This window comes from Heliangelus exortis, chromosome 23 (assembly GCF_036169615.1).
Source record: "Heliangelus exortis chromosome 23, bHelExo1.hap1, whole genome shotgun sequence".
Lineage (NCBI taxonomy): Eukaryota > Metazoa > Chordata > Aves > Apodiformes > Trochilidae > Heliangelus > Heliangelus exortis.
Window position 1 is genome coordinate 3713979 of NC_092444.1, and position 25766 is coordinate 3739744.

At 48.3% G+C, this 25766-nt stretch overlaps 2 protein-coding genes across 7 annotated transcripts in view; both read right to left on the bottom strand.

Annotated features, from left to right (window-relative positions):
* SPSB1 (splA/ryanodine receptor domain and SOCS box containing 1) overlaps positions 1–5703 on the bottom strand; it is a 31679-nt gene extending 25976 nt beyond the window's left edge. For 2 of the 5 annotated variants that reach the window (XM_071766757.1, XM_071766758.1), the window contains exon 1: positions 5456–5681. The gene's annotated coding sequence lies outside the window, so the exon portion shown is untranslated. Of the gene's footprint in view, positions 1–2376; positions 2556–5455 lie in introns of those variants that run through there. The other 3 variants (XR_011730335.1, XM_071766756.1, XM_071766760.1) reach the window with 3 other exon arrangements.
* Positions 5704–12333: 6630 nt separating this feature from the next.
* Positions 12334–25408, bottom strand: H6PD (hexose-6-phosphate dehydrogenase/glucose 1-dehydrogenase). 2 transcript variants are annotated; one of them, XM_071766744.1, is made up of 6 exons: positions 25314–25408; positions 22735–22906; positions 21032–21687; positions 19748–19865; positions 17883–18152; positions 12334–17220 (listed from the first exon to the last, which is right to left on the bottom strand). In XM_071766744.1, exons 3-6 carry the CDS (start codon positions 21656–21658, stop codon positions 15863–15865), a joined length of 2373 nt encoding a protein of 790 aa, XP_071622845.1. In that variant the 5' UTR covers positions 21659–21687; positions 22735–22906; positions 25314–25408; the 3' UTR covers positions 12334–15862. The 2 variants fall into 2 exon arrangements, with proteins under 2 accessions (XP_071622845.1, XP_071622846.1); XM_071766745.1 differs by lacking the exon at positions 25314–25408 and adding an exon at positions 24771–25293.
* Positions 25409–25766: the final 358 nt, after the last annotated feature.

Sequence of the window (25766 nt, forward strand, 5' to 3'; positions counted from 1 at the left end):
TCATGTAGAGAACTGCTTGGCCTTACCCCTTGCTTGCTTTTCTTGGCTGTCTCCCATCTGTGGCTCACGTTCTTTAGAACCAAGTTGTTTCTGTAGTTTTTGTGCAACTGAGTGCCTTTGTACATTTATGGTGTCAAGGCCCCATCTGGGATCTCCTCAGGACAGATTCCTGACTTGATAACATACCAGCTATCCAAAGAAAGCAGTTTGAAACTAACATCTACACAGCTGCTCCAACTTAAAAGCTTCATCAAATTCCCCTCCCAAGCTAGAAGAAAAAGCCCATGTTTGGCAACTCCATTCAGACATTGCCACCTTCAGCCCCAAAAGCTCTCAAATCCAAGCTCTTTGACATCAGGCAGATAGTGGTGGGATTTATTTTAGGTTCATTTTTTAAAGTAAATTGCTTTCTGCTCCCAGGGAAAGTTCTGCAGGTTGAAAGCCTTACAGTAGCAACACTGCTTCTGTTGCAAGTCTCTCTTCACATGGTCTAAAAATACCCAAAACACCTAGCAGAGCCATTAGACAATATATTTGTGGTCAGGTTCTCAAGGGTTAAGAAGAAAAGCTAAGGCAAGGGCAGGTGGGGCTGCTTCTCTGTTCAGATCAGAAAGATATTAATCTGAAAATCTTTGGAGCTGAAGCTCAATGCTGATGAAGCACCATGCAAAACGAAAAAGGGAGGTTGGCAAAGCCCCTACTATGTGAATGAAACACTCAAAAGTTGATGGCACACTAAGCCTCCCCCTCCCAGATAATTCCACACTGTGGACAGAAAAGACAGTTCCTGCCTTCTACCCCCCTCCAGCTGCTTTGATAAGGGTAGAGCCCATGAAATAAGACCTGATATTAGTATCTACCCCTGCCAAAGGTATTCAGACAAGAGAAGAGAGAGCTTTATTTTCTCCCTTTCTAAGAACCCTGAAGCAAATTGTTGAGTGATTGAAGCAAGGCCACACATCAAGTCAGATGTATGGAAAGAGATTAGCCCACAGCTGTCCCTGGCTTGCAGCCCTACACTCATCCCTCTAAACCACACTCCCTGGGGCACAGACAATATTGTCAGATTGCCACAAGCACCAGCTGGCCTGGAAAGCTCTGGACCTTAAATCCAATCCCAAGCATCACAACATGTGACAAAGAACTGAGCCCAGCAAGCACCAAGCACCCAGCTCATCAGCCTGCACTTCCATCTACTCATCCCAGTGGGCCAGACCCAGAGCTCACACCTATAGCTAACATGCCAAGAAATAATTCTTCCTTCTGTCCTCAAAGAAGGAGCCTCTGCCAAAGCAGCCTGCAGTACCCAGGCAGTCCATTGGGCCAGGGCAGCTCAAACTGTACTCAACTTCAGCTCAACAGGAGGATATTACTCATGATTCAGCTGACTGTTCTGTCAGTACCCTTACTCACTGTCTTCATGTGCTGGCAGTGGACCTCAATACAGCATCCAGCTCACATCACATCTATTTAACTGGGCTAAGTCTGCTGTATTTCCCTCCCTTAAACACAGTTGAGGCAGCTTGTGCCACCCCACAGCTACAGAAAAAAGCAGCTCCTGTGTATCAAATCAACACCCAGAATGAAGATTTAAATCATATTCACTGTATAGAAAACTCCTCAATCACCCACTGCTCCCAGCTGAGCAAGACCAGACTGTCAGTAACTTCTGAGCCTCTTCAAGATCCAAACCACACAAGCTAAGCCTCCTCCCAGAGCTCAGCCAGGTTTGTTTCAAAAAATTACACTGCATCCACATTTCAGGCAAGTGGTTTGTCCAGTGAGGAGCCAAGAAGTCACTAGTAGAAAGCTGCTGGATTTTTGATTCCCCACAGTAGAATACATTTGCAGCAGACATTTTGGTTGACATGAAGAAACCTTTGTATTTCTAGAAGGATAAGAAGCATCCAGCTGGACTGACTGCAGGGGAGGGAAGTCAAGCATTGCCTCTGAAGACATACAGGTATTTGCTGTCACTTCTGTACAGGATCAGTTATTCCTGTTATTGAAGAGGAAGAAGATTTCATTGCCACCAAGAATGTAAATGTTTGTATCTAAGTTAGGGAAGAATTGGCAAGTAAACCCCATCCCTAGCAACACATGTTTGAGTGTTTGCTACAGTTAAGTTTATCAGGGAAGACAACTGGGACAAAAAACAAAACACACCAAAAAAAAAAAAAAAAAAAAAAAAAAAAAGAAAAAGAAGGCAGTGAAAGAACTAAATTTACGGATATCCATTCTCTTACACCAAACCAGACACCCTGGTTTTCCAGTAGTATGCCCATATCTTTCAGGCAACTTGGTTTGCAATTCTGTGCTCACAGATATTAAGATAAAGCTGCATTCAGTCACTCATCACTAACATTTATACATTACCTTTGATTTCTACAACTCACTGTAATTCCTCTGGGAAGGAACTGTCCCATGCACAAGAGTGAGTTTCCTTCAGTCTCCTATCATACTCAGTTGGCCAACAAGACTACCGGATCATTCCAAGGCAGATCCATTATATATTCCTTCCAGGCTTGATTCTGCCTCACCCAAAGCAGGGTGACCTGGAAGATAATTTCCTGATCAATGCAACAGAGCAGTTTACTTTGGGCCAGGAGCTTCCAAAGCATTAGTTACCTCTAAGGGCAGAGCAGTATGGAGCTGAAAGGGAATCTATTAACAACTCCTTCCCTACTTCTTTTAAAAAGGTGACACTGCTTTAGCAGTGCTTAAGGAAAGACAATTCATGGTGGCCCTTTTCCCCCCTCACTGTCTGCTTGGAAAACAATATTTTGAAGCTAGGATTTTCTTCCACTCATCCTCACTGAAGAGGATTTGGCATCATCCTGTAGCACATATCCCATTTTTGCCAAGGGCAACTGCAGTCATTCCCCCCAGAGCAGTTATTTATTGAAACAGAGGCAGCTGCAGCATTTACTCACATGGAGTAACTCAAGGATAGATTTTTTTTTTGCTGCTCAGAGCAGTGTAGTAACTGGAAGTGAGTCAACACGTTGACATCAACCCATTCTGCAAGGACCATGGGCAAAGCAGTCCAGTGACTGCAATTTGGTAATCTTGGTTCTCAGATACTTACTCACTTCTATTCTGCAGGTGTTACACAACTTTGTCTGGACACAACTTGTGCCTAACTCATACCTTGTAGTAGCAACTTGCTAAGTCACCTCAGATTTCTGCAGACAAAGGAACAGGGCAGCAACTTGACGGCCAGCCCCATCCACCAGCCTTTGGTAGAGTCAAACTCATACCAAAACAGAGCTTGTTAGTGTAATCCATGCAGGTCTAGGAAGCTCTTTCTCTGCTGCTATAACATTACATCACTACCAGTTAATATATGTACAAGCCCCCTTCTATGGGACATGAAGATAAGCACAGCCCAGCTGAGGTCATCTCATTGATGCTCCCTGCCAACACCAGTTAATCTTCACTCCCCATGCCAACACAAGCCCTCAGTGACCCCAGGCTCAGTCAGTACATGTATACTACAGCCCAAAACCATAACCACGATTTGCACTGGCCTATCAGGTGCCATTTCTAGTGGATTCAGTTGCACCATCCACCAAATTTGAGACACAAACCTCAGCCAGCCACAGAGCATAATCCCTTCCACATCTTTACAGTCTTCGAAAACTACCCTGTGACTTGGAAGATTGACTGTCAGCACAGTCTGCAGTCATTCACAAAGCCTGGCATACACAAGGTCCTGACTGGCTCCCTAGTTACAGGTTTTTAATTCCAGTAACTTCAGGAATTCTTAATTAGCCCTTGCAAGACAGACAAGACAAGCAGTCCTTGCAGGCTGCTTGCACTTTTTCTGAGGAAATTTAATGTAGGGGCCCAGGAAAAAACCAAAACAAAAGACACAGGAGACCAACAAGCAGAGCACATTTTCCACATCCAGGATCTAAGAGCAGTCAACTAACTCCACAAAACTACAGCACATATCAGCTAGGCAGTTCCTGGAACACAACCCCACATCTCAAATGTATCTCTCAGAAGTTTACAAACAAGCTTCAGCCACATTATAATGCACTTCAGTAACCCCTAAAGCAGAGGAGAGGCTGAAGTCTGCTGCTGATGTATGGCAACAGTGTGATGCCCCCCAGAGGAAATACACTGCTGAAGTTCAGCCCTTGCCTTCAAGGAGCAGAGGAATAAATTGCTGCTTTATGCATCCATCATCACAACTACTGAGAGCCAGGGCAGGGCCCGTGGCCAGGCAAGCTGGCAGAGCAGGGAGGAGACTGGCACAGCAGCTGCTGCTTGGTCAGGGAGGATGCTCCTCCAGGAGCCACTGAGATGCTCCTCAGCATCACCACTGACACTGAGCAGCAGCACAGCTCCATCACAGTCCCAGCAGTTTCCATATCAACTCACCACAGAAATACCCTTCTGCCTGGGCTGGTATTGCCACTTTGACCCCATCCATCCTTACAGCCAGATCTCATTTACTGCAAGCCACTGGAAGAGCTGCATAACTTGGACCTGGTAGCTTAGCAGTCAACTTGCACCCAGCAGGACTAAGCTGTAACACTGCTTTGCAATGCAGAACCTGGTGTAGGAATCAGAATTAGACAGGTGGGAGAAGTGCTAATTGCTTCTAGGAAAAGAAGTTCATTAATTCATCCTGCATTGCTATTGATGGAAAGGAAAGCTGATCTTTCTTCAAGGTAGCAACTCCCATTTTTACAATCGTTTTGTTAACTTCCTTATCTTGAGCAGCGGCCCAGACAATTCCCAGGTTTCTAATCAGGCATGGCCACCACCAGGCACCAGCCCACTGCTCAGTCAGGCAATGAGGGGAACAAATGCCCAAGGCTACAGCAAGATGAATCTCATCACTTATCAGCCTCCTTACTTCAGCTAGAGGATTCTATAAGCTCCCACTGGATTTGCATAGCTTGATATAGTAAAAAAAAAAAAACCAGACACCTTCATTAGGCCTTGTCAGGTGTGCTCCAGAGACCACCTCTGTTAACCACAGCCACTGAACAAACAGTCCCATTTCCTTCATGAGCTGAAGATCCCTGCACTGACATTATCGGTGTTTGCTTTTCAAACCCGCACACAGCCAGGCCCGCTGCCACCCGCATCCCCACCGCTCCGACCTCCACAGGCCCTGATGCTTCCTTCAACCCCCGAACCGAACCCCCGGGACCCTTCCCCACCATCCCCCGTTGCTCCCCGGGGCCGCCCCCTCTTCTCTGCAGCAAAGGGTGTCCGAAACCCCCAGCCTTTGCCAAACGCCTTCGAGAGGCTGGGAAAACTCTGCTTCCCCCAGTCAGGCTTTTGGGTCGCTTTTTTTAACTCGGCACCGAACCCCAACAGCTCCAAAGGGAGGAGACCCGCGGAGGAGGTTCCGCTACGGGAAGGAGGAGGCCGCGACCGCCCGCCCCGAGGTCCTGCCCGCTCTTCACCACCCCGGATTCCCACGGGCACCCACCTCCCCCTCTTGCTCCTACCCTTCCCGAACCATGGCAGCGGCCCAGGTCCGGTCCGGCCCCTCCGGTCCGGCCCCTCCGGACGCTGCTCCCGGCACCGCGGCTGAGCCCAGAGGGCAGCGCCTGCCTCTCCTCCGCCGCGGCGGGGAGGTTGGAACCGCAGCACCCGAGCTCCTCCCGCTTCCAGGCGCGGCAAACACAGCCCGCCCCTCACATGGCCCAAATAGAGACCGGCGGCGGCACCGCTCCGCCTTCGGTCCGGCCCGGCCCCGGTCTCCGCCCCGCCCCGGCTGGGGCGGGGCGGGGCGGGAAGCGGGGCCGGGCCGGACCGAGGGTGGAGAGGGCGTTGGGTCCAGAGGTAGATCCGAATGTTCCAGCCCGGGTAGAGATAAGCGCTCCTTTATGGGTGAGATGGGGTTTGTTGTGAGGGCTTTACTGCTCTGCTTGCTCTAAGAATGGCAAAAAACAGCAGCGAGCCTCGAGCCGAAAGCTGTTTTGTGTGTTTGTGGGCAATCCGCTCGCTCTTTTTTTTTTTTTTGGGGGGGGGGGGGGGAAATGAATTGCTTCCTGGGTGGTCCTTGGGAGCTGACACAGTGTTGCAATGTTTGCCTTGCAAACACTCCGGGGAACCTGTGATCGCTTTTTAAAAACGGTTTCAAAGACCAAAATAAACCAGGGAAATACAACTCTGCTAATTTTTAATTTTTTTTTTTTTTTTTTTTTTTTTTTTAACAAATATGACTCAGTAATGTCTCTTGTAATCGATTGATTTTTTTCAGTATTTCCAGACAAAAAGAGTCTGTTTGCAGCAATAGAGATAGATTTGGTCTAGTCTGTTTGCTTGGAGCTAGAAAACAGGGAATCGTCGTAAATTTAGCAAGCTGTATTGCATGGGATACCTCCGAGGACCACCTAAGGGCTGCAGGAAGTGTTGTGAATGATTCAGGAGGTGGCAGCCTGCTATCTGAGTCAGGATGCTATGAGCTCCACTGTGTGCTGCTGAAGTTATTGGGTTTTTTGGAGTTGGACATCAACACTGAGCTTTGACCCCTTCTCATTGCTTGTGGTCTTGAGGCACATGTGAAGAGAAGAGCAGGGTTCAACTTGAGTCTTGGCTGAACTTCATTTCCAGCACAGGGCCTTAATTCAAGCTAGGTTGGCTAAATGTGGGAGTGCATTCTCCTCACCTACACTTTAATTAGACATTCAGCCATATTTCTCCTGGCTGTGCTCCTCTTAGGCAGGGGGGAGATAAGCCAGGAGAAGGGCAATTCCTGGGTGTATAGGTGTGCTGGATGTCTGGGGAGGCTGGAGGAAGGATATAGTGTGATAATTCTTGTCACATTTCACAGGCCTTGCATTAATGTGCAACTTGGTTATACCACGTGCTTACGAGGAAAAAAATCCTGCAGCTGCACGTGGGATGAAATGAAATTGCTTAATCCCCAGAGGCCATGAAATGGTCACAGCAGGATATTGAGTGATTTATCATGGGGCAGGGTCCAGTGCTGAACCCAGTGAACTGTTAGAAGAAATTAGTGTAAGGTGAAGGCCAAGGACTTAACCTGCTGAATATTCCCTTGCTCCTCCCCCTTTAAGGCCATGCAGTCAAAATCCATGAAGAGGACTTCAGCCAATGCTGGGAAGGGAAATCTGTTGAACTCTGTGGGAAAATGAGTGCACGTGAAGTTGTTCCTACGTGCTTCATATCTTTGCAGGACTGAGGCACTAATTTGGGAAGTGTATTTAGAAGTCCTTGAGGGACAGTTGCTCTGTGCCAGCCATCGTGGCTCATTAAAAAAACACGTTCGCATTGGATTAAATTTGTTACTCTAGCTGACCAGAAACACCAGGTAGTTTGTAGATATAGCACAAATATTCTCTTTCACAGCCTGCAAGGCAGAAATAGGAGAAGTTAAAGAGATAAATATTTGGGTAGGTTTTTCCAAAGTACTTTCCTTTGACCTGGTCCTGCTCCCATTTAAGACAATTTTCCAATTTCAGCAGAATTTCTTCAGCAATATTCCCCCAAGCATTTTGTGAAAATCTGCCCCTTCAATCCTGCAGATCACTGTTCAGTTCTTGGGCAGATAGCCAAGCCTTAGGGCCTGTATTCACCCAGAGATTCTTTCAATATAGAATCACAGAATCATTTTCTGGGTTAGAAGGGACCTTTAAGATCATCCAGGTCCAACCCTCCTGCCATGGGCAGAGGCACTCAGGTTGCTCAGACCACTGTCCAGCCTTATGAAACTTCCAGGGATGGGGCTTCCACCACCTCTCTGGGCAACCTGTGCCAGTGTCAATATTGTCAAAATATTGCTCTGCTGCAGCAGGATTCTGACTCTGCAGACCAGCCCCAGTGTTCTCTGTTGGCACACAATTGTATGAATCCATCTTTGTGGACAGTTCTGTCAGTTGATCTCCTCTGGTCAGAAGATCCATTCCTGTCTCTTCTGCCATTGCTGAAGATGTTGGAGGAGTGTGCCAGGCAGACTTTAGCTGAAGAGCTAGAAAAGCTGAGCTGGAAATGTCAAAACTGCTAAGAATCAGAGCTCTGTGGACCAGATTCTCCTGTAAAGTAAAACAATCTACTACACCTACTAAAGTACACCTACTTCATAGGATAGAGTAGTTCCAGGTGTGCAAGAGGTTCCTACTCTGACAGAGATCCCTGTTTTTTCCAAGGAGAGGGAGAAATGGGGTGGGTGAGGTACAAGAGCAGCAGGGAAACTGGAGGAGCTCAGGAATGACAAGTGCTGGAACAGAACTTTGTGGTGGCTTCTTGCCAGATGAGATCACAGCTCCTATGGAATCTTGTCTCCTTTTATTTCCTTAATATTTGACTTTCTTGCTTCCTTAAGAAGCAGGAATTGTTAACCTTCAATCATGTGCTTTGAATACTGTCTACATCTCAAACAACAATGCAAACAGTGGCAGAGGGGGGTGGCTGACAAATGCCAGCATTTATGGCCTGTAGTGCAATCCCTCTAAGCCTGTTAGGAAAACTAACTGGGGATGGAGCCTGGATTAGAGACTTTTTGAGCTCTCATCCTTGTGAATCTATGCTAAGATTACTAGAAGGGAGGTGGGAGCGGCAGTGACTGTTTTTAGTGCTCAGTATTCAGAATTGTTGATTACCTATGGGGTCTGGAAGTGAATGAGCACCCACCTTCTGCAAAATAGGTCCCTTTTGAATGTCTGAAGTTAAGCATCTAAATCCTTCTCAAGAGCATGGACTCTCAGGCTGGTGCAGACTTTGTAGATGTGTGTTATCCCTGACTGACACTTACCTTGCAGCAGGAGACTGTACCAAAATAGGGGATCCTATTGCTTTGCATTTTTGGGTGTTTAGAGACAGACAGGCAGCAAATGTGCTCTCTGTGCCCTGGGGAGAGGAGGGGAGAGAGAGAGTAAACGCTCTGTCCGGAAACATGAGCATGCTGTGTGCAGGCTCTGCCTGTGGGAATTAAGGGAGACAATGCAGGAGATAGTGAACAATGAGTGTCTGTGGTGTCCAGCAACAAAGCCAAAGTAACCCAGTGTGCTGCAGAACAGAGAGAGAGACTGTTAGAACAGCAGCCTCATGAGGTAGAAATCCTGCCAAGCCTGCTTAGAGGACAATCAACAAGCCATCCTCAGCTGGAAAAGGGCTCAATGTGATGGGAAAGGGAGTAAAAAAGAACGGGATGGAGCAGGGAAAGAGAGGTATCCCCAAGGGGCCTTTTGCAGGAAAAAAAGTAGTCAACTTCATTTCAGTCAGTCTTCTTGTGAACTCAGATCTCAGCACAGCCAACACAACACTTTGCACAAGTGAGGCTGGTGAATGAAGTGAAACCTGTGATCAGAAACAGCAGATTGAGGGATTTTGCCTTACATTCACTTGGAAAGCAGGGGCTTGCTGTGAGCTCTGCTGGCACTGCTACTTTGCCTTTCTGCTTCTTCTGCTAGATGGTAAATGGTCTGCCCTAAATAATGGGATAAATGTAACTCTGGGGCACTTGCATGTGGAAGATAGTCCAGAAATTTCAAATTCTATTTGAAACAACCCACACCACACCAACTGGTTGCCCATTTACCTCTGAGGTACATGTACTACAGACATGACTACCTCTTAATGACAGCACAGGCCAGAAGCACCCCCTTAAAATCACAGCAGCTTTACTGGATGCCACGACTGTCTACAGTAAAAAGTACACATCCCAACACTCCTTTTGCTCATTGTACCCTGTGCTGTAAGCCTGGACACAGGGAGCTAAGCACATGGTCACAGTCTGGGCATGAGAAGTCATTAGAAATGGGGAAGCAGAAAAATTAGTACCTTGCCTTGCCTTTTTTGACAGGGAGACTGTGAATGAGAAGTGGTAGCAAGCAGGATAATACAGGAACAGCAGCTATGGATTAGCTCCTGGGAGAGCTGGCTGAGCAGAGGCTCACGGTGCTCCAGGAGCTTCAGAGCTGTGTGTCTCAAGGAGCAGCAACAAAGGAGGCGGTGTCAGAAGCCAACCTTGTCTGTGCCTCTAGACAAAAACTAGGAAAAACTCCCTTCGTTGTACTGGGCTGGAAAGAGTGGATCCTGCCAGCTCCTGCAGCGTGGGGCAGCAGCACCCTCTGCTGCTGGCACGCCTGGCTCCAAGGCATCGGTTTATTATAGACCCCCATGTCCTTCCAGAGAGCAGATCCGGAAAAGCATCTACGGCAATGTCCCTCTGCAAATCAAAACCCTGCAGCATGTGGGTGGTTTGTTTGTCAGACACTTTGGTCACGTCAAAATAGTGCTGTTGGGAAAGGAGATGCCAAGGCAGCATCTGCTTGCAGCAGATAATAGCAAGAAGAAGGGGCCCTGGCTTTGTGCTGAAAATATTTTGACTGCTGCTGCTCCTCACAAGTCCTTTGGCTGATGTTGCTTGATGAACATGGCTTGGTAAACACAGTGGGGACGCTGCAGGATAAAGCTCTCCATTCCTCCAGCAGCCTTTCCCAAACATTTAGCCCCACAACGCTATTTCTTTTACTATTGCTGCATAGTAGAGGAAAGGGGAACTCAAGCAAGCAACTCCGTGATTCACCCCCAGTGAATCAGTGGCAGAGTCCTGCTCCTTCAGCTTTCTCTTGCTAAGCCACAGGCCAGTGATTCCCATCCTGGAAGGAGTCCTGACTCCTGCTATCCCTTAGCAGTCCTAGCACCCTTAGCATGGGGTGCACAGCCATGATGCTGCCTCCCTAAGGAAGCTGTGGGATAATGCAGGATCCATACAGTCAGATTAATCCTAGTCACACATGTTTCTTCCTTCTCTTTTGCCGAGGACTTCTTGCTTTTCCCAAATCAAGCTGCTTCACTTCAGTCAGGTCTATCCCACAAACACACTTCCAAATGGGACGTTCACACCTCAGACAGACACAAGGTATCTGGGCTCTTCCTCTGACCTCCTCCCCATCCCTGACTGCAGGTTGCTTTCTTCCCTAGCCCCTGGCCCAACTTCTCGCCTTCACATGGGGAAACAAGCTGAACTTGGTACCAGCTGCAGCTCCAGCCAGAGACACATTATTTGAGCTTCCATTCTGCTCCCCCATCTCAGGATCTCCCTCTCTGTGAGCAGCCAGGGTGAACCTCCCCAAACTTTCAACCTCAGAGTGCTGTGCCAGCCCACGAAATATGTCCACATAAAAAAAAACCACCAAAGCATAGGGGAAAAGAAGAAGAAAAAAGAAAAAAAAAGAAAAAAAAAAAAAAAAGAAAGAAAGAAAAGAAAAAATAAAAATAAAAAAGAAAGAAGGGAAAAAAAGAAAAAAAAAAGCAAAGAAAAAAGAAAAGGAAAAAAAAAAGAGAGAGCCTGAATCCTGTTAAAAATAGGCTCGGATCTACAGGAAGGAAGCCACTTAACTGTTTTTGTCTGTGCACAGGTCCCGTTTCAGCAACAGCAACCCTACTCAGAGCCAAACATCGGGCACACAAGACCCAGATTGTCTGGGGGGTAAGGAGATGCCTACAAAAGGGAGCCCTGTTTAAGGAAAAAAATGAGGCGATGTCTGGTCAGAGCACCACCAGGACACGGCTCCTGCGGGAAATTCCTCTCCATGGAGCAGTTTGGCAGAGCAGAGCCAGTGGGTCCCGCCGCGGGGAGCAGCTGGAGGGCAGAGCCCTGGCAGGGGCTGCAGTGGTGCTCGCAAGACCTGGTGCTGCATTGCTACAGGAGATGGAGCCAGCTCTCTGCAGGGGGAGCAGCTGGAAGGCACTGGATCGATTCACATTCCCCAAAGATACTTCACAAGGCATCCTGCTTCGGGATCGCTCTGGCTCCCGAAATGTCCTCCTTGTCACTCTCTCCCCTCCAATTCCTTTCTTGCCCCTTTTTAGGCAGTGGCCCCATTTTCAGTCATCTGTTTGGGGAAAGGAAGGCAATCAACAAAATCCCTACTAAAGCAGGCAATGAATCCAGAGGCACAATTCCTACTAAGGACTGCCCTGAGCTGTGGGCAAAGGTGAAATCAAGAACAGCGCAAAAAAGCTTTGAAGTGTTAAGACACTGAAAGTTTTGCTTCTTTTACCACCACTGCCTCTGTTCCATGGGTTTGGGGAAAATTCACTAATCCTGCATCTATGGAAATGCAACTCAGGGAGTTCATCTGGCTCAGTGGAGACTTTCCCAGTGCCTAGTGGTTTCAGGACCCTGTCCATCTTCTCACCTTAAAGGGTCTCTGGCTGTTCATCTGTTTTGATAAATCCTGGCTTTGTTTGGACAATACACAAAAAGGAGTCACAGTGCACATTTAAATGCTGGCTTCACACCACAGAAAATTCAATTGTCCTCTGTGCAAACAGAAATTTAAAAGTTCACTCACCAAGAGGTCAGGAATAAAACCAGAATGACCACCAATCTTTGAAAAAAATTAAAAGACTTTTTATTAAAAATATTTATTTCTTATAAATATAATTCTCAGTTCATTACAGAACATGGAAGGAATCACAAAACTTTACTCATGGGAAAATAAGATTTTACATCTTGATTTATAAAAAGTTCAAGTGAAAAATTATAATAATTCCAGTGTCAGATTTCTGTAAAACATCCATATAATCATAGTATTGAATTCTAGAAATGCCCTTGCCATTTAAAAAAATAATAAAATAGGTATCAATAAAGCAGACTGTAAGAATTTACTCCATGGAGTTGCTTTTGCAAAGAAAGGTTAATACAAGCTCTCAAGAAGGTGCACACCTGCTATTAATAGCTTGCAGAAAATAAAAATAGCAGTGCTTCCCTGGCCCAAAGCCCAGTGGATTTCTACAGTACTTCCTCATCAGATTTGTTGCTCATTTAACCCTTCTTCCCATCCACAGTCATTCTCTTGCAAGTCACAGATTTTATCTATTTAAAAATACTTGGTTTTCATTTGGCAAATGTTCAGTATTACAGAGTTGAACAGGAATTGTCTTTGTTAAGAGAAAACACAGTTCTAAAAAAAACCCTGAACAGCCCAAACACACACTTATTTAAAAGTGCAAATAGACCTCTCTAAAGCCAGTGTTTAATTCAAAAGGTGCCAGACAAATACTAACAAGAAAGTGTGGAGAAATAAGAAAACACCAACGCCACAGTCATCTGTAAAGCAGTGATGAATTCTGTCATTCATAACATCATGTTTATTCTTACATAGGTCAAGTTTTCATTAAAATTTGTTCCCTCACACCAAATACAAAAGAACTGGAATGAAGTTTTATGATGGTTGGATTTATGGACATACCAGACCTAAAACATCTTCCTCTGCACAGCTGTTTCAGCCACTGTGGTAACTTTGGAGCCAGGGTTTGCTAGTACTCAGCTATGAAGAGAGTTATTCCAGTTAACTCCTCTTATTCCAGACTCCACCTTCTACATATCCATTGACAAGCAAGTCCTGCAGCAAGGAACCTGCAGTGCTCACCTTCCTCTTGCTTTTCTCTGCTACTCTCCTTCCCCTGTGATTTATTTTCACCCTTTGCTGTTTTTTCTGGTAGCTAAGCCTGTCTGTAACCATGAAAGAGGCAAGAGCAAGGATGGATGAAAGAGGGAGAAAAGCCAGCCCAGTCATCAGACCAGAGCAGGCAAGGCACTTCCACAACTCCCCTCCTTCCCCAGGTGTGCAAAGTGAAGCACATTAGAACAACTAAGCTCAGTTTAGTCAAACACAGGATGTAACATCCAGCTTTTCTGGACCATCTGCAAGGTGAGGGAGGGCATCTGCCAGAAGTCACAGCCAGTCCCTGAGACTTTGGCCTTTTCATGCTGCACAAAGCTTCTGCCAAGTTATGTTCTCCATGATGGAAGAACCTCACTGCTGATGGGTAACAGGCTCCCTGGAGCTCACTTGGTACATTAGGAGAGGACAATTTCTGCATCAGGATAAGCATTGTGCTGCAAGGCAGGAACTGGGAAACCTGGGCACACAGGCTGTACACAACTGCCCACCTTGCTTCATCTGCTGTCAGATCAGAGCACCTATTTGTACCAGGATTTGCATCTTCATCACTAGGATTCAGCAGATCCCTGTGCAGGGAAGGATCTGAAGCCTACTGTCCAGCTTTCCAAAGGGAAGTCTCTCTCCTTCCCTATACTTTAGGCTCCCAGGTCCCTAAGGGCTCACCAGGTCCAGCTCCTGAGAAATGCATTTTCCCTTTGTGAGGCTGCAGGGCTGTGAATGGTGACCAAGCCTGGCAGCCCCAGACAGCCCCAGACCAGCCCTGCTGAAGGAGCAGCATTCAACTGGGCCACCTCAGACCCACCATCCCCACCTGGTCAGCCACACACAGTTACTTCCCCGCAGAAACAGGGCCAGCATTTATAAGAGAAAAATCTCCTTGAAAGTGGCCCCCATTCCTATGAGGAATCCCTGCTGGTGGCAGCCAGCATCCATGTTCTACCTTCCTGCTGCAGCTCTGTCCTATCCTGGTGCCACCCTGGGTGAGTAAGAATGCGTCTAATCTTCACGTGGACCATCAGCCCAAATTCTCACGTCTTGTGCTCAGCAAAAGCTGCATTCTGGTGCAGTGCTGTGCTAAATTACCCATTAGAAAAAATCAGGGAGCATTTGGGAGTATCATGAAAGCAGAGACACCCATTGTGCAGTGTTCTGGGAAGATGAGAATTAGGAAGGAAGGAATAGTGACTTTAAGAAGGACAAGATGTCTCCAACTCTTCCTGGGAACAACTGCACTATAAATTTCTATAACCACTTAACAGTGTCCTGCCAAAACAGAGGTGCCCAAGAGATATGTACAGAGAAAATTCCCTCCCCATGAAAGTCAGTGTCCTTGAGCTGAGACCCCACTGACACCACCTGAAGACACTGCAGCTACCTTCATGTGAGCTGCAATGGATACCTAGTTTATAAAGCTAAAGTTTATGAAGTTTATACAGATAGTTTATAAAGCTGCCTCCTGGAGAAATTTTAGAAGCCACCAGATGAGACTGCAAGCTTCAATCCTGAGAACAGAAAAATTCATTTCAGAGAGTTAGAGAAAAATGGTTAAAGAAAAGATTTCTTTGCTAGCTAAACCCAAACAACTCCTCTGAAGTTCCCTCAATAATTATTGCACTGCAGGCAAATAACAGCTCTGTGCACTGCCATATGGCTCGCCCCCTCCCCATTCTTCAAACAGCCTAAATTGTGATGTTGAGGAGGAATTGTGATTCTTCCTCCTTTCCCCATGGTACCCACTTAATGAAAACAGCAAATTACTGCTTATAAGCCTAGCCTCTGCTGCTGGGCAATTTGCAAAGCCTCAGGACTGCAGTGAGCTCTCAAATCAGTGGCAGCATTGAGGGGCCACATGCCACAACAGCAAACAGGCAGCAGTGCTTCCAGGAGAGCGTGGCCAGGGTCACAGCTGCCTGACACCAACACGGGCTGCACAAATGAGACTACAGCCCCCTCTGCACAGAACCATCATTGTACTGTGACAATGACTCTGTCACAGTCAGACTGAGCGGGGCAGACTGAGGATGAAGATGTTATTAATGTCTTCTAGCCTGAGAATTTCAAAAGTAAAAATGCAAAAATTGGCAAGTAGTTAATTTACAAGTCTCCTGTCATGCCTGCGAGGTAGTTAAGTGCTAATGACCACAAAGCTCTGACAGGGAAAACTGAGGTGCTTCAAGGTGAGGTAATTTGTCCAAAGTCACAGTCAGAATCCCTGGCAGAGCCAGAAATGCTGCACTGGGCTCTTGGCTCCTACTTAGCTCTGAACACTGAGCCCAGCTCCTTTCCGGGCTCAAATGTCAGAGGCACCACAGGCCACAGATTTCCCAGAAGGGTAGAAGAGTCTGTCAGAGATGAAGCTGCTGCTGGCAACAGGAAAATATGGACATTGCACAGGAAAATCCAGGCTATGAGGGCTAGGCAGACAAGGGAAGAGGCACACTGTGAAGGTGTCACCCAAGCAGAGCTTCATAATCCATGTACCACACCAGCTGTCCAGAGCTGGGGCTGACACCAGAGATGGGCCATTTCCTTGGCTCATGGCCCACTCTGCTGAGCAGGGTGGTGATGTCGTGCTTACCCTTCCCCAATACCAGGACAAACACCTGCCTGGCCTTGTTGATAAGGGGTAGGCTAAGGCTCATCCTTTGGTGAGGTTTGACAGGGCTTTCAGTCAGCACCACAGTCTGAGCCCCTTCCAAGCCAGTTTCAGAGTGAGGGAAGAGTGAGGCAGTGTGCCCATCAGTGCCCATCCCCAGCAGCACCAGGTCAAAGCTGGCATTGGCCACCAGGGCCATGATCTCCTTGGCATAGATCTCTGTGCCTCTGTCCTCTTCCACACAGAGCCGCTGGTTGAGGTGCACAGGCATGGGGTGGATGTTGAAGTAGGGCACCCTGACCCTCTGGAGGAGGTGCTTGTGCAAAGTGAAGAAGTTGGACTCGGTGTCAGCGAGAGGGACACAACGTTCATCTACCAGCCAGATGTGGGTGTCTTTCCAGGGGAAGGCATAGTGGTGTCTTGCCAGCTGCTGGAAGAGGACCATAGGGCTTGAGCCACCTGAAAGGGCCAGGTGGAACTGCCCAGTCTGCACCACGGTCCTGCTTGCTGTCTTCTCAATGTCAGAAGCCAGCTGGGAAATCAGGTCCTCAGACCATGCTGAGACCAGGGGATTTTGACGAAATTTGGACTGGATTGTCCTGTAATCATTTGGCATCAGCCTGCTGGGGTTCAGCAGTTCCAATGGCTCTGCCAGTGTGAATGTCACTTCCCCACTCATCATTTCAAAGTCTAAGAGGTGCTGGTTCTCCACACCCCCAGGGTAGAGGCGCAGGGGCAGGTGGGAAATGCTACTCAGCAGTGGTGTCCAGAAGGCCCAGGAGGCCAGCAAGTTCTCAGTGGTAATGAAGAAGTCCTTCCTTCCATGGTAGATGTTGGAGATGAGGACAGAATATGCATCTCTCTCTTTCACAGGGCTGTACATGTAGTAATCAGACAAAGGTTGTCCAAAAATGTGCAGGTCTGACTGACCCACTGCTTCTCTCCAAGTGTCCTTCGGCATGACGGGCCTGAAAAGGTTTCTGCTCACCAGCACTGCAGGGGTGTTGAGTGCACCGTGCCCAATGTAGAAGATGATCTGCTTATCTTTACACTGGCTGTGCCCTGCATCCCTCAGAGTCTCCCTCTGGGGACAGTAGGCCCGGTTCTTGAAGAGAACCCGGACATAACCCACCCGTTCATCCAGAGCTTTCCCAGAAGTGAGGAGGAGAGGGACCCCTTCCCATCGTGGGTTGTCACTGTGAATCAGCACACCTGAAACGACAGTCAGCTCAGCCACCAAATGAAAAATGAACAGCAAGCAGATTTGAGGGGATCTCTATCACCCACCCATCATTCTCCTTAACTCCTGGACATCTTAGCATCACTGTCTCACATTCAGTTCTTTCATAACATCACTGGACTAACTGCTCTCCAACTACCCTGCTGTGCTTCCTCCCAGGTATCCTACTTGATTATCTCCTTTCATCTTGCAGGAAACCAGTTTCTGAGCACAGATATCATGCAGACAAAATCTTCAGTGTTCAGAAAACAGCATGGCCAGAGAAGACCTTGTGGTCTACTAATCACAGAGAACTGCCAATGCCTTAGCCCTCAGATGAGAGAGCAAGTCAGCTTCATGAAAAGGCAGAGTAGTCTGCAGGCCACTTCTGAAAACAAAGCAGAAATCTTTACCAAGGATAATGGGACCTGGATCCTATGCAGTGCTTCCCATTCAGAGGACAGTTAGCTAACTAACACTACTACAACTGTAGTATTGTTACAGCTCCCAGTTACCATGCTGGTGGGTGCCTGGAGACATCCCTGGGTCAGCAGTGAAGTCCAGAGTCATGGAGCTAGTATCACCATGCAAGACAACTCCTGCACACCTCAGCTCCAGACAACACCCCTCTCCAGGGCCCAGCCCAAACTCTCACCTGCAAAGGTTGGTGTTGTGCTGATGTAGTCTTGTGCCTTCTGCAGCTCCTCCTGTACTTGGCTGGTATATGCCTGGTACTGACCCAACACAACACTCTTTTTCTCCAGGCCCTGCAAGGACTGGAAGGCCTTCAGCTTGCACTGCAAAACCTCTTCAGCTCTGCTGACATTGTCTGGGAGCTCCATGGTCAGGAACATCAAGGCCTCTGTGAGGTGGTTCTGCAGCACATCCCGGATGACTCCATACTGCTCATAGAAGCTGATGCGGCCTGAGGGCAAAGGGGAGGTGAGAGACTGGGAAACTGATGTGGTTTTCTTGCAGCCTCACCCTCTGCATGTGTAAGACATGTTTCAAGGAGAACAAAGGGCACATGTCCTAACTGGTTTGCACCAAGGTCCTCTTCTCCTGGCTTAACAATTGAAGCTCTCAAACTTAAAAAAGTTGTGGATGTCTCATCATCCAGCAGCCCCACAGCTACAGACCACATCCACAGAACAGCTGAAGCTGGGCCCTGAATGAGCACTGCTCTTCACTGACTCTTTTCCCCTGGTTTTCATGCCCTCCAATATAAAATTTCATGTACAAAGCCCTGTTTCTACTTCTCTGCCTGACTTCTCATGCAGGTGGGAGCAGGGGAACAAGGACAATGCACTCTTAAAGAAAGTGACTCAAACCACTGCCTTTCTGTAGTCCCCAAAAGCAGGCTGCATACTGCAGACTACATTATAGCCATAGGCTTCCCCTATTGATTGATAACATTTATCTCCCTTGCTCTAATCCAAAGGCACATTCATTAATGTAATCAATGCTGCAGACTTAGTGGGAGCAAGCCTGCCAGCTGAAGCTACACAGGGGACTAAAAAAAAAAAAACATCAAATGAAAGTTGTTCAGAGCACGGAGGGTGCAGGGTATAGCTGGGGCTACACACAGACAACACTGTTCTCCCTCAATCTCTCTGCAGTGCATCCCCCTTCCACAGATAGGCCCAGGCAAGGTCTGGGCTGCCAAACCAAAAAGACTACTCCAAGTTTAATAAAGCTGCCTTCATTGAGTTTGTGGTGGCCGAGGAAGAAAGAGAGAGAAGAGAAAAAGAGAAGAGGGGGGTAAAGTGAGTGGAGCAGCTCTCCTGATGTTGCAGAACTGAGGGCGCCTGACATCCCAAGAAGTGCTGTGGGTGGCAGTCCAGCCCTGAGTGCTTTATGCTGAGCACTGCAGAGTGGATGCTGCAGCACTGCAGGGAGAGATTGCAGCCGTGTCCTTCAGCAGGAGACCCATGCCAGCAACCCTGGGCTCTGCAATCCTCTTACTACAGAGAGGAAGGGAAAGAAACAGGCACAGACTTTCCTAAGTAGCTGGACTGAGACCGACTTGCCAAATGAGCAACATCCAGGCACAAGATGCAAAAGTATCTTCCAAATAGTGCAAATGTATGCTCAGTGTGAGCTTGATAGCTAACAGGACAAGAATGCAAAAGGGTTCATAATTACAACAGATTATTGCAGCACTGAACTGAAGTGGCCTTAGACTGCACTGATTCCAAATCCAGTGTTTTCACCAAGATTTGGGATGGACAGCTAGCTGCAATACCCCCGAGTTCTGAAGCAGAAAAAGGTGGGGGATCCTGCTTCTGCTTCCAGCTGAACTGAAACAGGAACCTTTTCTGGGCAGCAGCAACACCACCTGGAAGTCAGTCCCTAGCATAGAAAGTGTAAGACAGTCCCTCTCTTTTTCCAGGGAGCAAAGTACCATTCATCTGCTCCTTTTTGTTTCTGCACCGGCACCACCCCAACAGCCACCTTCCCATAATCAGTAAACCTGCCCAGTTCTCCTTTTTCACAGCTCTGCACACTTGCCTCACCAACCTTTAGCATCCACAGTTTCTTTCAAGACAATCTCCACTCTTTCCACATGGTGTCGGTTCCAAATTGGATCCAGAAACCGTCGGTTCTGATGTCGAAAAGGCAGAATATGCGCTACAGCCTGTGAAGGGAAAAACCAAAGACCCAACAAAAACTCACTGGATTTCCACAGTACCTCTGCCTCACTGCCCCATTCAGCACTGGGATGCAGCCAGCTCTGGAGTGACAGCAGACATGTGACACAGCAGAGGACCAGAGAAGAGAAAATCAGCAAGAGAGCCTGCAGGGATGCACAGTGGGGTCTGCAATGACTGTACAGAGCAGACATTAAAGGTCCTTCTGAGGCATTTTGAGGTTTCATGTGAAAAAGGCCGAATTACAAACTGCAAGGCACTCAGTTGATGTCTATCAAAGGACAAAAGGCTGAGTCAGACCATCCTAGGACTAACATGCAATTCCAAAGTGCTGAAATACATCAGATCAGATGCTTACACCACTAAAGCCACCTGCAATTTTGAGCATTAAAAAAAACCAAAACAAAACACCCATCTTAGTAGAGATGCTCTCCTTGCAGCTTGACATGCAACCTTCTGAGTAAAATCTGACCATAGTGGCATGGCTGGAACAGGCTACTTTCAAAATGTAGCATCACATTCCTCTAAAACAAGGACAACATGTCCTTGAACACATTCCCCTGGGACAATGCAGCTCCACATCCCAAGCTGTCCCTGCAGCAGCTGATCTTCCATGCCCTGACTGGAGCACACAGCAGGAAGAAACCTTCTAAGCACCCCACAAAACTAACATCCCATTAGCTCCATATCATATCAAATTAAAAACTGCTTCTAGAAGCCAGAGCTAAGCAGAGAGATCTGTGTGTAATGAGATGGGAGAACTGTGAGAGGGAAAGGGTGCTGCTTATTCAGCGAAACCAAAGCTCTGACCTTGGTGAGAAGACCAGATGAATTCTGCATCTCTCCTTCATGCACACACAGAGTTCACCCCTATGCACCCTGGCTTCCCTCTGGAGAGGGGACCCTCCTCACTCTAAAGGGAGAAAGGCCTGCTTTGGTCTGCATATTTCCTCTGCTCTGTAAGAGGATGGAGAACAGCACAGGACAAGAATAAGAGAACTCCATAAGTAAATGGAGGCTTGGGAGCACACTCAGTGACTGCCTGGATTTGAGAGGGAAACAAAACTTTCCTTAGATGCAGAGCTGACATCCAACACTGCCAGCCACTGAGTCCCTCAACCTGGCAGGGGGCTGAGCACTGCAAGCTGCTCACCTGTTTGCCAAGGTAGTGGTCCACCCGGTACATCTCCTCTTCCCTGAAGAAGCCTGACAGCTCTGCAGCCAGCTGCTGGGCTGACTCCAGGTCATGGCCAAAAGGTTTCTCCAGCACCACACGCAACCAGGCTCCTGGAGGGGGTCTGCAGCTGCTGTTGATGTGGTGGGCAATCTCTGTGTAAGCAAATGGTGGTACTGAGAAGTAGAAGATCCTTCCGGCCTCCTTCAGCCCCTCCTGGTGAAGCAGTGTCTCAATCTCTCTGTTCAGCACCGTGTAATTTTCAGCAGTCTTCAGCTGATGATACTGACTCAGCTTCAGGAATTGGTCCTTGAGCACAGCACATCTGTTGGGAGATTCATCTGGGGGACAGGCCAACTTCTTCAGCACATCAAACATCAGCCTCTGCCCTGGCTCCACAGCTGTCAGTGCAGCCCCATGAAAGGTGAAGCTGTAGCCACTGCTCACTTGGTCCATGTAGAGTTGGAATAGACCCTGCCATAAATACTTCTTGGCCAAATCACCTGTGGCTCCCAGCAAGACCACTGAGATGTGGCCCTGGGATGCTTCAGCCAGTGGTGGCAGGGCTCCCATGAACAACACTGCACACAGGACTCTTCTCAGCATCTTGGGACAGAAGGGGTGTCCCAGGAACACTAGAGGACAGGATTAAAAAAGAAAATCTGTCAATCCATTTTATAATACTGCAAAAAGAATGCAAGTTATCTGCATTTCCTTGGCTGAACAGTCAGGGATTTCTGCCTGGATCCTCCACCAATACTCTTTCCTCCCCTCAGTGATTTAAATCATGGCAGTAACTGGGGCTCTTGGTAAGACTTCAGCCTCCAGTGCAAACCAAGCAGCAGAAGACATCATGTTTAGATGGTGAAAATGAAATCCATTTCTAGTACAAATTTCAGAGCTGGCTACAAACAACCCCGTGTGCCTGCCTGCAAATTAAGTACTGCTTGAAACTACCTCCTGTTTGGGACTTTGCTCTGGTGGTATTATGCTGTCCTGGCATTAATTCATGTCAATATTGTCACAGCAGCTCAGAGATGAGCCTGACCACTAGCTGTTCCAGCACAGAGGCTCTTCTCTAATATACTGCACTTTACTGACTCATGGGCACCATGGCTCTCATGAACACAGCTGAATTAGGTTCTAATGAGCTACTGGGAGACAAATGGTCTGATAAAACAACACGGAAAGAAGTTTAGTCCTCAAAATTGAGTCTAGACATGAGCCAGTCTAGATGCTGCCTCATGATGGTTGCGTTTGCGGCCAGGAGACAATGTGGGGCTTGTGTTCTGCCTCATGCAGCTTTCCATCATAAAAAAGTGCATGTCAGCACCCGTTCTGGTCTTCTCCACTTCAAACCACTGCAGCCAGTAACAGCTGGTTACCCTCACCAAAAAGCCCTTTTGCTCATTTTTAATTATTCCTGTTTCTCTAATCCAAAATACAAGGCCTGGTCCTTGCTCCCCTTGAGTGGCAGAGGGATGAAACAGATGTTGTCCTAGCTCTTGACTCACTGCAAAGCTCCCAGAAAAAGTTACTGTTCCATCATTAAATCAACACAAGATCTAAATCAGTTAACGAATGAGGATAACTAAACAAAAACAAGAAACTTATTAATATCTCTATCTGCAACTCAAACCATTTTTTATAAATCTCCTGTTTCTCTCCCTCAGCAGACTCACCTGAGTGACACAGGAGCTTTACAGAGTCTTCAAGCGGCAGAAGTAGCTGGAAACTTGACTTCTTCACAGTGCCTGCAGAGCTCAGATCTCTCTTCTCCTGTGACTGAGCACAGGGCAGACTTTCCGATCAATGGTCAGGTGAGCAAGCAAGATAAGGCAGGTTGTTCCCTTTCTGGTAAATGGGAGGAAAGACCCAGTTACAGCAGAATAAAAATGAACATGCCTCTGCCAGCAACATCCCAGCACATCCCAGTTCTCAGCTCATACATGGTGGCTAAACCTTGTGAGCAGGCAAACTCCACTCCTGCTCCTCTGCTTTGTATGTGAGCTCAGACAGATGCTGCAGCTCTCCAGCTGAGACCTTAGTGTGCCTCCCCAGGAGCAGTCCCCCATTCCGACTCTCAGAAGAAAGGGCCTCCCAAGACTACAACCCTGATGCAGTGAGATGGGGGCAGTTTCAGTGAGCCCCCCCCTAGGTCAGCAGGACAGCACTTGTATGATGCTACTGTGTTTTCTGGGCACCCAGGCTCTTCTCTCAAAGATCAGCTTGCACAGAGACTTCTTGGCTTTTCCTTTCCTATTTCCTGCATGGAAGTCACACAGCAGCTGAGCACTAGGTAGTCAACCACAACTGCAGCCCACTCTACTCTGCCATGGTGCAAGGACACAGCCTCAGTGCTGCCCACAGACCTCGACATTCCTCAGAGACAGCAGCATCCATTGCTCTTCTCTGGAGAGCTTCAATAAGATAGATCATAGTCTGTAAATCTAACTTGTGCCTAAAAGCTTTCTATTGTGACTGTCTCCCTTCCTGCTGTGCTATTTAAGTTCCATGTACCCACTTAAGGAGTGCAGCAAATAGTGCTGGCACTTGCAGGGGGACAGAAATATGGCTCCTAACATTTTGCCATCAGGATGAGTAATTATCATTTCAAGCAGAGTTTGGGTTTTCCTTCCCCCACTACTGGGTTATAATGCAGAAGATAAAGTACCTCAGTGCCATAAAGTAATATTTACATTTGCTTGAGCAAACTATGTTCCAGGAACGTAGAGAAGTTTGACTTGCTGCTTGCTGCACCCTGGCAGACTGAAGTTACTGTGGTGTTGTTCAGAAACCACAGCTATAGAGCAGGTACCGACTATGGAATGGGATGGGTTTGGGTGGGTCATTCTTTTCCATGTACACAAGGAGCTGAGTGAATTAGCCAAGGAGTTTCCTGGCACATGCAGCTACAGTCACAAGTATTTCCAAACCAACCAAAAACCTGTTTCACAACACTCCCAATTGCAAAATATTGTGCTACACTGCCCAAAATATGCACAGTAAATCCAGGGATGTTTGTTTACTGCTTTCATAGCAGATAATCACCACTGCTCACGTAAAAAATAAACCTTTAAAAATTCCCCAGCCAGATCAAAGTTACTCAGTCAGCCTTCAGGAAAAGACTCCTGGGCCCAATCCATATGAAACATTAAGAGCTTAACTCAGCAGAAAGTGTGAGACTGCATTGCCTTGTAGTGTCATGGGAGTTCCAGTTTCACAGGAGCTTCTTTCAGATATAGTAAGTTCCCCTCCTGTACTGAACAAATGAAAAACATCTTTTTTGTTACTATTGCATCCCCAATGAAAAATAACAAAGAGTTGCCTGGCCAAGTGCAGTGTGGCCTCAAAGGCTAACATGAAAGAAAGAGTTCAACATTCCTTGAGAATAGGGAAAAGCATACTGGTCTTCTGAATATGCAAACATGAGAGCAGGAATGACCCCATCATCAGAGGCTTCATGTGGAGACTGACATTAAAAGCAAGCTGAGATGCAGGAATTAGTGTTTGGCCTTTCCTGTTACCCATCCAAGGCAGCACTGATACACAGCCTCACCCCTAAAAACAAACGAGCTATGGCCCCGGTAGCTCAGTTTCCGAAACCTTGGAAAAGCAGGAGAACAGAGGTACAGGGAGAAAAATAACTACGGTGGGTAGGCACCATCTCAGCCACAGAGACACCAAAACCAAGCGATGAGATCTCTCGTGTCTGTACCTCGCTCCTACAGCCAACCTGCGCCAGGAAGGACCCCAGGCTCACCATACACCTTCCCCACACGTGTCCGCTGGCGAGTTCCTCCCGGTTTCCCGAGCTCCGGGGATGCAGGAAGCACTCGGTGAACATCCCTTCCCCCCGACAGAGGTAGGAGGCAGGAAGGAGAGGGACGCGCAGAGCCCGGCGGGGGTGCGAAGCGGGATGGACAGGGGCAGGCGTGGGATGGAGCGGGGCCGGGCACCCCTCACTCCTTGAAAACGCCTCTGCCCTTCGCTTCTCCGGGCACAGCCCTCCCCGGGCTCCCCCGCCGGGGCACCAGGGAGCGCGGAGCCCCCACCGGCCCGGGGAGCGGGGAAGGGGAAGCGCGGAAGCGCGGGACCCCCTCGACCTCGGCTGAGCAGCGGGGAGGCCGCTGCGGTGCTCTGCCCGGGAGAAGGCCGCTTTTTGCCGGTTGCCCACACGTAACCGCAGCCCGGAACGCCGCGCACAGACCGCTCCATCCTCCGAACCCCCCGCCCGTCCCCTCCGCCGCCCCCCACTCACCTCCCTCCCACCCCGGGCCCGCCGGTGGGGCGGCGGCAGCGGCTGCGGGCGGGCCCGGCACAAGTTCCCCTCCCGCCGGGCCGCTCCTCCCACCGCACATTGACTCTGCGGTTGGCGTCGTTTCTTGCCGGAAGGGACGATCGGGAGGGGCAAAAATCGCGGGTGAAAGAGGGTGGGGGGGAGGTCTCTGGGGACCCTCCCTGCTGTGGCAGACAGACACCCTCGCTCAGCCCCAGCTGAGCACCCTCTCTGTGACTGTGTCCTGACACACTGCGCTGAGGCTGACACCCTGTTGACGCCCGGGGTTTGCATGAGACGTGTCCCCGTGGATGGGTGCATGGTGGCGTCTCTTGGGCTGGGGAGGTTTGCACTGCACTGTTACACTAAAACCTTTTCTGAGGTCAGGACTTCCAGTAGCTGCCGGAAAGTTTCTTTATTTTCCGCCGTTGCTTT

What these genes read in the sequence shown, in the direction of transcription:
- H6PD (XM_071766744.1), bottom strand. Translation starts at nt 21,658, where the DNA reads ATGCTGAGAAGAGTCCTGTGTGCAGTGTTGTTCATGGGAGCCCTGCCA. An exon ending in AGAAACTGTGGATGCTAAAG is followed by an intron (nt 18,153 to 19,747) that starts GTTGGTGAGGCA and finishes CTTTGCCCTCAG; the next exon opens with GCCGCATCAGCTTCTATGAG. An exon ending in CACAACACCAACCTTTGCAG is followed by an intron (nt 17,221 to 17,882) that starts GTGAGAGTTTGG and finishes CTGTCGTTTCAG; the next exon opens with GTGTGCTGATTCACAGTGAC.